Source organism: Haemaphysalis longicornis, unplaced genomic scaffold (assembly GCF_048455015.1).
Source record: "Haemaphysalis longicornis isolate Haplotype H1 unplaced genomic scaffold, Haemaphysalis longicornis Haplotype H1 scaffold_13, whole genome shotgun sequence".
Classification (NCBI taxonomy): Eukaryota; Metazoa; Arthropoda; class Arachnida; order Ixodida; family Ixodidae; genus Haemaphysalis; species Haemaphysalis longicornis.
Window position 1 is genome coordinate 52,783 of NW_027526233.1, and position 11,291 is coordinate 64,073.

General features: G+C 47.8%; 1 protein-coding gene across 4 annotated transcripts in view; it reads right to left on the minus strand.

Annotated features, from left to right (window-relative positions):
• LOC144164191 (egl nine homolog 1-like) overlaps nucleotides 1-10,905 on the minus strand; it is a 59,802-nt gene extending 48,897 nt beyond the window's left edge. The window contains exons 1-2 of one of the 4 annotated variants that reach the window (XM_077694699.1): nucleotides 10,542-10,905; nucleotides 3,880-4,132 (exon numbers count right to left, since the gene is read on the minus strand). In XM_077694699.1, the coding sequence (XP_077550825.1) occupies nucleotides 3,880-4,132; nucleotides 10,542-10,730 (442 nt within the window). In that variant the 5' untranslated portion in view covers nucleotides 10,731-10,905. Of the gene's footprint in view, nucleotides 1-3,879; nucleotides 4,133-10,474 lie in introns of all 4 variants that reach the window. The other 3 variants (XM_077694697.1, XM_077694698.1, XM_077694700.1) reach the window with 3 other exon arrangements.
• Between the last annotated feature and the right edge of the window lie 386 nt (nucleotides 10,906-11,291).

The following is an 11,291-nucleotide window of genomic DNA, read 5'->3' on the forward strand; positions in this document are numbered from 1 at the left end:
ACCACCACATGAAAGTGCCTCTAGCACACAGAGAACGGAGCCAAAACTGCTAGTTTTCTGGGGTATTGTCCTTCAAGGACGACTATAGCGATAGACATCACGATTGCTCCGTTTTAGCAGACCTGAACGAAACAAAGAAGAAAAAGATTGAGAGAACACAAAATTACAACGTTGAGGTTAAAAAAAGACTGCGGTCCTAGTTTTATTCTCAATCATTACATCTATAAATATGCGCACTACGAAGCTCATTTTTTGTTTGTAGTCTCATGTGGTCATAAAATTTAGCAAAACAAAATTGTTTTTCTCCACATCACATTTTTAATTGCCATATGTCCTAATGTAATGTCTCCTTAATAAATAAGTCATTACTTGCACTACCAGCTCCAATTTCGGTTTGGTTTTTGGTTGATGTCATTGAAGCAGTAAGCATGGGTGCCCTAAAATTTAGCAGAACACGCAGAAAACGTTTTTTTGCTTTCAAACCAAGAAGAATCCGGCTGAAAGGGCCAAACAGGAAAATTTTAATCTTTCTGTCCATATGTCTGCGTGTCCCTCAATTGAGCTTGGCTAAAAGTGGGAACAAATTACTCAAAAAGAAGACTATAATAGCACAACCACTCTAAACTTGAAACACACATGTCCCCATTATTTGGTGCACAGGAAACCTCGGGCCCATTTGAGGCAAAGTGCAAGTTTCTGAACAGGACTCCCCCGTGTTCTTTCAGTTCAGAAAACGCATTGGGTTGTTCTTGTAGCGAGAGCTACACTGGCTGAGGTTGAGCAGTTTCGCATGGCTCCTGGAGAGCCATGCTGCACAATCGCGGCACGTGGCGGCCCGGTCCACCTGATGATCATGCGAGGGGTGGCTGGGTGTGGAACCGATGGCTCGTGCGTCGCAGCAACACCAGTGTGCGCCTGTGGAACCAGCTTAGCTCCAGGGCGATTGGCGACACTGCGCCGGGGCCGCTTGATAAATATACAGTGGAATCTCGGTCATACGAATCTCAAGGGGCGGCAAAAATATTCGTATCACTCGAAAATTTGTATCATCAGAAAACGAGAAGAAATGGAAACGTGCCGCGCATGCGACAGGTGGCGCAACATGGCGTCGGCTCTTGCCGTGAAGAGGTGCAGGTAGCTTCAGCGAGCGCTTCTAACCTTTTGTTAAAACGCAGCTCAAGGTGTAAACTAAATTGCTCATGCGGGAAAGGAGCTGACAGTGTGGGAGAAGCACTGTAAAATGTCATCCGCGCCGAATATCTGCCGCGGAGGTAGCCCAGCCAGCTGCTGCGAGCGCTTCAAAATTGCCGCAATGAGGCATGCGACTCCCCATTGACGCAAGTCGTGAGGCTCCTCCCACTGCCGTTAGCGGTAACCGAGGCAGAGGCTGGCACTGGGGTGCCGGGCTGAAAAGAACGTGCGCTCATCGCCGACGCGACGCACGCACACGAACTCAAGCGTGAACCGCAAGCGATTCGGGCACGTCGGCGTTGCGCACGCGTTTTCGACGCCCGCGTCGACGATTTCGCCCCCACGTCAGATTCTACCTTGCTCGGAATGATGCGCGACGCACGCGGCAGTGTGAGAAGCGTGCCGACTTGCGCCAATGGGGAGGTGCGCTCTTCATGGCAGCAGTTTGAAAGCGCTCCGGACAGCGCGCTGGCTCCGCCGGAGATGCTTAGGCTTACCACGGTGGCGGATATTTGATAGGCACTTTCCCTAGCCACGCGGACGATGCTTTACAGTGTCGTTTTCGGACACATTAGCAGCTCCTTTCCTGCACAAACGCCTTCGTTTGTGCCTTAACTCTTTCACGACAGCGCCATAGGCAATCGGAAGCCGGCGTCTGATGATTTCAAATCTCCCGCAAAATCTGAAACCCGCGCTCCACGGACAACTATCGCCATCTGGTGTGTTCATTGGCAACTTCTCTTTCAATTTCGGTTTCGTTTGTGTATGTGTCTCATGTGGTGGCGGAGCAGCAAGAGAAATTTGAACCGAAGGTAGAGGGGAGCAGGAGAAAAAATGGCGTCGGGTTCGCGCCGCGCTCCGCACAGTCGGACTGCTGTAGCAAGCACTTCGGCAGCTCCTGCTGTCGATTTTTCTGATTCCAGCAGCAGCGAGGGGTCAAGCAATGATGTGGGATCTTCAGATTTAAGTTCGGACGACGAAGCTCCGGTTCAGGTGCCTCGCACTTCAACAAACGCTGGCAGGTAATTTCATTGCGACTCCGCGCTGTATTTATAAACAAAACGTGCTTCTTATCTGACGACTGCGGTTTTGATTTTGTGTTTAGGGTCTCGACAACGTACGGCCAGGATATTTTGCCAAATGCATCGTGCCATATCGCGCTATACCTGGCTATAACCTGGCGCTCGTGTCAGATTAGCGCAGCAGGGTTCAGGTGGCTATAACCTGGCGCTCGTGTCAGATTAGCGCAGCAGGGTTCAGGTGCGACGCTTCTCGAGAGCGCTGGATTTTTTTTCTTGTTTTTTTACCACCGAGCTAATAAGGATTTTGTGCGAGAACACAAAAGAGTATACTTGGATGCGCATTTAACAGAGACTCACTCACCCTTGAGTGCTTTCGCGGCGTGGTACAGCCGTCAGTTCCGCTAGATTGACGGGCCCTCAAAAATCGAAAACGTGGTGTACACTGTTGATTTATATATTGAATCATAGCCAAGGAACGTAGGAACAATTTGTATATATTAAAATTCCTGAAATAATTTTTAGTCTCAGTAAAATTGCCGATTTGTGTTTTTCGCATACTTTTCTTGGGGGCTTTTTTCTGATTACTTGACGAATAAACTGTAAGTAATTGTACCTTTAACAAAACTGTTGCTCTGTGTTTGGAAGAGCAATCTATAAGCTACAATTTCATGCATAGCAAGGCTAAGTGTGTCCAGTAGCTCAAGAGAAAAAAAACGTATTGTGGAAGCACTCAAAATCGGCCGTTTTTCCGCCGTAACGAGAGAGTTAAGTGGCATCTAAAAGAGCGGTCAGAAGCGGTCGGTCGAGCTACCCGCCCTACTTCGCGGCCATGGAGGATTGCGGCCACTGACGGCCCCATGTTGCCGCCGCTTACCGCGCCGCGCGCAGCATGCGGGTGGTATTCGCGGTGGCGTCAGCGTGCCTGTGGTGTGCACGGCGCGTTTTCGCGAGCAGAAAACGCTCCATGCGGTTCACGCTTAATACTTATGTGCCCGCGCGCAACCAAGGCCACACAGCCGCACAAACACTCCCGCCTCCCCTTCACGCCGCAGTCGTCTGCTCGCGGCTCGCATGTTCGTATCACCCGCACCGGAGTAATAAATGCAAACGGATCATCTGAATTTTTTTACATTCCATACAATGCATTTTGGCTGGGGAATTTTGAACATTCGTATCACAACGAAATTCATATCAACCGAATTCATATCACCGAGATTCCACTGTACATGTATGTCACATAATGCGTGTACCGTGTGTGTGTCATTGAAACAGCAGTAAGCATGATAATCAAGCTAATCCTAGACAACCAGGAAAGCTAAGAATAACCAGCTGAACCTTAACTCACACTACGTATATCCTGGAACAACCGAGCTAAGCCACTGCTAATATTTCTCTGATAACAAGAGAAAAAAAACGTTACAAACGTGTTACAAAAGGCTTCAGCTGATGCGATAAAAGCAAGCACAAAAAGGACAGTGCTTTCGCGGGTGCAATTTCCAGGCAGGTCAAGAATTGCAAGGTAACGATGTGTGCTGTGTCCCAACAGATGCCGTGCGAGCAGTTCGAAGGCGGGAAATTTGAACTGCATTGGAGCTAACCTCCATTCAGTTCATGATGTGAGGGGTTACAGGACAGTGGCACTGCTCACCGAGCGAGGGAGACTCACCGTCGGCCGTGACGTCCCCGTCTGCCCCGTCTGCGCCCTCGGTGGCCAGTCCGAGGGAGGAGAGGGTGTCGTTCCACCAGGCCTGGTTGACGGGGTCATTGGGGTCGTAGTTGGCGATGTCTGCCGCAATGCCCGACACGGAGGGGGCAGAAGGCTCGGGGGAGGGGGGCAACGGCGGAGAGGCTGCCGCAACCACCGAGGCCGGCGTTGGAACCAGCGGCGGAGGCTGGCTCACGACTCCGCCCATTGCGGGCTGCCAACCATGCCGGACAGAGGAACCATGCATCACACAGTGCGCAATGCCAAAACACACGCATGTATGCACCGCCCTTGTTCGATTACGAGGCGAGTGGGGAGCTGACAGACCCAAGAACAAGCCCACTAATTTAGGGCAGCTAGAAAATTCATTTCAACTGCCACCTTGAACAAAGTCCAGAAGCCAACTGCAAAAGTGCCTATGGGTGCTTACAACAATCATCATCATCTGACGCACTGGTGCTGCCCTTGCGGCTGTCACGTTCCAAATGTTCACCGCCCTCTGTATAATTGCAATTGGATGCGAAACGACAGTGGGCCTCTCCCGCAGCCTTCCCCTACACCAAAGCGAGTATAGAAGCCATGTCAGCTGGGGGTAAACTTTGAGGTCATGGTTTTTTGGGGGGAAAAAAAAAACTCGCCTTATATTTGAACAAATTCGGTATGCGTTGTTTGATGAGCCTTGCACAAAAATGCTGCCGGAAGTTGTTCCACCTAATCGGCACCATTATCATCACCACTCATCGCTCAGTCCTGTAGACTGCAAAAAGTGTGACGAGCCATACTATGCTGATGGCTTTTTAATTCCTCCCCCGAGGCGGAAATGTTCCAATGCAGCCAAATCATACTCCCTTTTTGCTCCCCACGTACACTGACGGGGTTTTTATTTTCAATTTATTTCGTTCTCCCGCTCTGCTCCGTTTAACCTTCAGAAAGGTGTCTGCCACTTGTAACAGCCCTGCATGTTTGATTTGCATTCCCTCTGAGGCATGCTGGGGCAGGTCTCCTTGCTCAACACTCGTTCGTTTCATGACAGCATCATTCTAACCTGCCAAAATCGTACAGGCAGCCCCAGGCAAAGCTGGATCAGGATGGCCCATCATCATCAACTGGGGCGAGACAGCACAGCACCCGAAGACACAAGGATACGCGTCATCCAAGTGGGCCTAACCTTACATCTCGGTTACGTCAAGCAAGGCAAACTGTGCTGCACTATTCCGGGGCCAAGCAAGACATCCCACATGGCAAACTGCCAGAAGTAAACGATGCAGAGTACCGAGTTCAAATCAGGTCAAAATACCCTCGCAGCATCGCTAAATTTTGCACAATTGAGTGGAATTAAACAAGCTCGAATCAACGCCAGTCACCTGTACCTACCCGGATGTGCACAATGCACACTCGGCTCAGCTGAATTGGCTGAATTCCAGTTGCAGCTCCAAAACGCTTTATTTAATTTTATTTTATTTCCCTATTTGCAAAGGTCGGCAGCAGCAGTTTGTTTTGTAAAGCTCCCATGAATAAACATGAGCAGGCACTTTTCGGGGGATGCCTCAGAAACCACACGGATCCACAACGCAAACGAAACGCCATCCCAATCTTAAAATCATTGCTGGCTCTCCGTTCAGGTACAGGTTACAGTGAAAACACCTCTTGCAAATTCACTATGCCTCGCCCTCTACACATACCTGCACTGCTGCTGTCACCAAACAGGGAGAAAAGGAACAAGGGCAGATTTCACCCCGCTTTTCTCGCACACAAACTGGGGCTGTGCACTCTTCAACGTGGTCAAGCCGCTGCACTTTACAAGCTCACATTAGTTTTTGTTAAATTCAAGCAGCATTAAAAACACCTTTGAATTTAATTCAACATGGTGAAAGGTTTTTTTCAATGCCCTCAGCAGCACCTCAGAGTGCGGGCTTCACGAGTGGGTACAAGATGTCAAGTTTCAGCAACCAAGCAAACCAGTCAGGAATGTATTCTTCTGTGTTGTACAATCATGTGTCAGTCAGCTGCGTTTTAGTATTCCCACTACTCGTAACTCTAGACATTGTGTAGTGCAAAATATAAAGGCTTCTCAATATTTCTTACTTTTGTTTGGTTAAAAAATGTATTTTTGAACTGGCATCGAGTGGGTTGCCAAAGGCTGCTTACTCTGGGTCACCTAGGTTGCATTTGGTCTTCAGAAGATATTTATTACCTGCCTAGTAGTTGGAACTTTAAAGTTGGTCTTTCAAATGAACAAAACTAGCATTTTTGTGCTCACGATCATTAAAAAGGTCGTCAACTTTGACGCTGACCAACATGTTTAAAAAGCAGCATAAATGGCAGCCGGCAGACAGACCTACCTAAGCAGAAATCGTGCACTGTTTTAATTAAAGGCATGTTCATCCATGGAAGATGAACAGGCTGTCCCCGAAATAATACACAAAAATTGAACACTTCATAGTTCAAAACCTGCCATGTTGACATGTTTTCTGCCACCTGTTTCCTGGGGTCACATTTTTAAGCTGCATTTAGCTGAAACAAAATGCAGAGGTTAGCAGCTAGTTGGAGCTTCAGGCGGAAACTACATGCTATGTAGAGTTTTCACTTGATAGCAAGTGCTCGTGTCGCTCCCTCTTCTTGCCCTGAATTTCAAATCACGCAAATTCACTCGTTTCTTGCGACTTATCAACCCCAGTGAGAAAAACTGAAAACATTGAAACAGCAACGCTTAGTTCTCCTACACATGGAGATTTTCTGCACACTAAGTTCTTTCGTTCCAAACAGAAACATCATGAGGTAAGGTCAAGTTACCAGATAGCTCTTCATTAAAAATATCTGTCGCATTCACTTTTTTGTAAGATGAAACAAGGGAGATTCAGACACGTGCCAACATAAAACCATGGCTGAAACCGTTGATGACCCTCGTGCAGCAGAAATGGAAGTTTGGGAGAAATGGAAGCCTTTGCTGTGCAATGCAGTCGTAACTCTTGCTTGAACGCAGTTGCTTGTAAACTATGCCATGTCCCACCCTGGCCCCATAAGTGCTGGGTACGTAAGCCCACTTCAGCTGCAGTTGCAGTTTCAAAATGCCAATTCATTGGAACATGGAAATTAAATACGGCCTTTCATGGCACACGCCCTCATGTCCTCGAAGCAAAGCAAAGCCGTGATTTCGCTTCATACGACTGAGTCAATTTGCACTTCTAAGCCGCCCTCAGAAAGAAATGCTACGATATTTAATAATAATAATAATAATACTTTTATTACACGGAACAGGAAAACTGTACAAAGTCACAGGCCTGCCTGCCAAAGGGCAGCGCCTGGCAGGCAGCGGAAATCCGTGCACATAGGCGAGCATAAAAGTAACAGAATCGGATATTCCAGATGATACAAATATAAACCTGAGTTCGAATACAAAATTGTGAACAGTAAAACTATTACAAGCTACACTCTTCCACAGAGTGAAAGGAAACTGAGCAAACAAGCCAACAGAGGTGGGCATCAGCAGCAAGCAGAGTTAGGCAACTTCACAGCAAAATGCACGAAGGCGATTTTTCAGCTTACAACGACTGTTCACTTCAAATACACTGGGTGGCAATTTATTGAAGGACAACGGAACATAGTAGCGCCGCATTCTTTTACCATACCTTGTAAGACACCGTGGTACCCGTGGTACCTCTTGGTCGAAGGCTACGTGTAGGAATGTATTGTAGTCACTCGTCCAAAAATGTTTTAACACTATTGTTTTCATTAACAGCATATTAAAATTGGGCAATTGTAACTTTGTGAAAATATTCGCACTTCCGGGGAGGCATGGTTATAGGCTACATTTTTTAGTAGTGAGCTTAGAATGGAATTCAGCCTCTGCTGCCATTGAGCTGCACAGTGACCGTACACTGTAATGCCGTAACGAAGAACACTGTAGCCCAGCGCATGCAAAACAATCTTCCGCACTGATAACGGCATAAAGTAACGCAAGTTGTACATAATACAGGAAAGCGCGCGCAGCTTTTTACAGACGTATGCTAGATGAGAGTTCCATGTCAGGTCATTGTCAAAAATTACTCCGAGATATTTTACAGATGGAACATATTTCACAAGTAGAACATGAAGACATATGCAAAATAACGGGTCATTGAGCACTACATTTTTTAACGGATTGTGGAAACACACAAGCTGCGTTTTAACAGTATTAACCGTAATTAAATTAGCAGCAAACCAATCCACTGCATGAGTTGCTGCAGTCTGCAACGATGCAATGGCCTGATGAACGTGTGAAGCGGAGGAAACTATCAGTGTCATCAGCGTATTGAAATAGTGGAGTGGAAACTGCATTACAAAGATCATTAACAAAAATATTAAAGAGCAGGGGGCTTAGCATCGAACCTTGAGGTACTCCAGATTTTATCGGTGAAAAGCTGCTACGAGACTCTCCTAGGGAGACACATTGACACCGGCCATGCAAGAAATTTTGAAGCAACTGCAAGAAGATATTGGTGTTCACATGAGAAATATTAGTGTTTTTCTTTAAGATGAACAATCCGTAAGCAAACCCTGCAGAAGAAGTTGTTAAATGTAAAAGAAGAAAAAAAAAACGCACAAGTTCAAGCCTAAACATTTTCTTCCACCGTGGCCTTGTCTCCTTGTGAACCCAAGTGTTACAAGCTGAGATGAGTAGTTGCAGGCACCTTATAGTGACTTGAATATCTGTACTGCCTCGTTAAATACCCCATGCTTGTTTTACTCCAAGTACCTCATTTAAACGTCCAGATAGCCTACTGAACAAGTTAGACGACTGGTTTTCACTTTCCGAGCTAGGTCATGCGGTTTCACTTGCTGCTTGCAGACCCCAGAATTAATAACACAATACCCCACCAGTCATCATTATTTCAGTCATGAGCAAAGCTCTACCAATTGGCGAAGCAATGCTGAAGCACCTGGCTGCCTGGTGACTATCCCATGTGGCAGAATCCCACTTTTGCATAAATTCAAGAGTTGTGCCAAAGCCTCACACACAGGGCTTCTTTTTTTTTTTTTTTTTTTCATTACCGCATTGTGCTTAACAGCACAACGCTTTAGCCTCTGTGGCGGGTTGACAGTGCTTAACGGCAATCTCTTAAGTGGCATGGTTTGCCCAAAAGGCAACATTTTTTTGAACAAGGAAGGATACCAACTCTTAAACAGTTCTTAGTAACATTCTCATAATTAAAACTTCCAATACCTGGCCATACGGCACCAAAGTGTGGTGCGAAAGCCCAGCCCAAGCCTTCTCTCGGGGCTTTCCACCCATTCCTGCCCAGAATTTCTGACCAATTTAAAGCGCATAAATATCGCCCACCCATTCGACGGAATTACTTTCTCTCAAGTCCTGTCCGCAGTCGACATGAATTCGGCTTATCCACTTCTCCCTCACTGTGCTGTGAGCAACACACTGCAAACGGTGTCAAACAGAGCCAAACAAAATACCTGGCTGAAGAAGAGCATAGCTTTGCTGTAAGCAGAAGAATAAATATCTTTGAAATAGGTTTCCAGTGGTCTCCAAATGTAAGCCTCTACATAAGCTAAAACTCTTGTTTTATTCTCTATGGGATAAAACCCCTTGCTTTCGTTTTTGGTGGTTTAGAACTAAGCGTACGAGCAGCAGCACAAATCCTTGGCTATGTTCAAGCAGCACAGAGCGGAGTTCATTGAGAGCCGATGGAATATTCAACAGGAGAAATTTGCGCACCAAAAATTCTACCAGAAAAATCTCATCAAAAATATTTCATTGTTCAGTATTCCACCACTACAGGTCATCTGCTCGAATTAGACAAGCTTGATTATTACATCACCAAACTGTGACATCATACTTCCGCCAATCTGTGAAATCAATAAATGGCACGCATTCCGCGCGACAGTAACCGTCGTTCTATGTGAGCGGTAACCATATGACAGAAACTTTTCCCGTCATTCTCCTCCATTAATAGCTTGTTGTCTTTGTTTTTTACCCTAACTCATAGCAGACGACTGCGCTACTAACGCGCGCGTAAGAACCGAGGGTGGTGACGGAAAACAAAACGGGAACGACACGAACGCAGTCTCGACGTACCCTGACCCCGTCCCACTCCCAATAAATCGCAACCACGCGGAAGATCGGCACCCGCTAGAAGCCGTGTAAACACTGCAGTCACCACGCCTTTTCCTTCGCGTCACGGACCACTCGGCAACTCTGCAGGATCGTCGTGATGATGTCCCACGACGGTGCCGGGTCTTAAAAAACACTTGGCAACCGGGGGCAAAATCATCAGCCTGAAAACTTACGATGGGACAGGCTGTCCTACTCGATAACGAAGCTTCTCCGTGCACTTGAAATACGGAAAACCCTGTCAACGGTCGATTCCCAAGCGCACGAAACGACCCGGGATGCAGCGAAGTGTAGCGCGCTCCGCGTTAACCCTTTTATCGCCAAGCTCGAGCGTTCAAGATCGCGGCGATGCGCGTCAAGCGTGCCCCTGAGGGATGCGACTGACCGTGGATCGGTTACGCTCCCAAAGCCGGCGATAGCGGCTTCGGCCGCAGTGACCCGTCCACTGACCTCGTGCTTTGCGCGCGGATCCTCGGGCAACGTGCGGTGCGGTGTTATGGGCGGCCGTAGTATGTACCTGAGGTTGTTGTAGCACGTGCTGTTGTTGGGCCCGTCGGCAGACGTGCTTGTGCGCTGGCCAGTGCATGCGCTGGTGCTCCCGCGAGCAGTAGAAGACCCCCTGGCATCCCCCGCACCGCCGGAGCTCGGACACGCCGCCGCAGAACTGGCAGTAGTAGAGCGGGTCGTCTTCGGCCAGCTCGGACATTCCGGACAGCGTGCAGAGGTCGGACGCCCTAACCTTCGCCCGAGGGCACCATGCACGAGGGATGGCAAGCGCTGCGCGCGGCTAGCGCTACCATTGCAATGCACTCGGCAAGCACGTTAGCGCGTCCCTTCCCGACCTCCGTCCGTCCGCTTGCAAAAACAACGACGCGGCCGCCGCCTCGCGGCGGAATTTTTCTCCTTTTCCCCGGCTGTTCCGGTTTCGGTTCTTTTCCACAGAGACATTTTCAAACCGGTATGGGCCTCGTGCACTGCAGTTTCAAATAAACATGTGGCGCTACCTGGGAGCGGCGGCGGAATTTTTTCTGAAGAACAAAATAAACATATACAGTAGTTCGCTACGCGGCTTAATGTAAACAACAACCGTAAAAAAGGTATACAACAATTACCACGTTTTTTTTAAATTCACAATTGTTATAATAATAGAAATATTACGCTGACGAGTTGTGCGGGAATACAAGCCGAAATAATTTAGAAAGCGCCCCTTCTCCAATAAAAGCAGACGACATTGCACGGATCAGCTGCCTGCGACGCCGACGTTCAC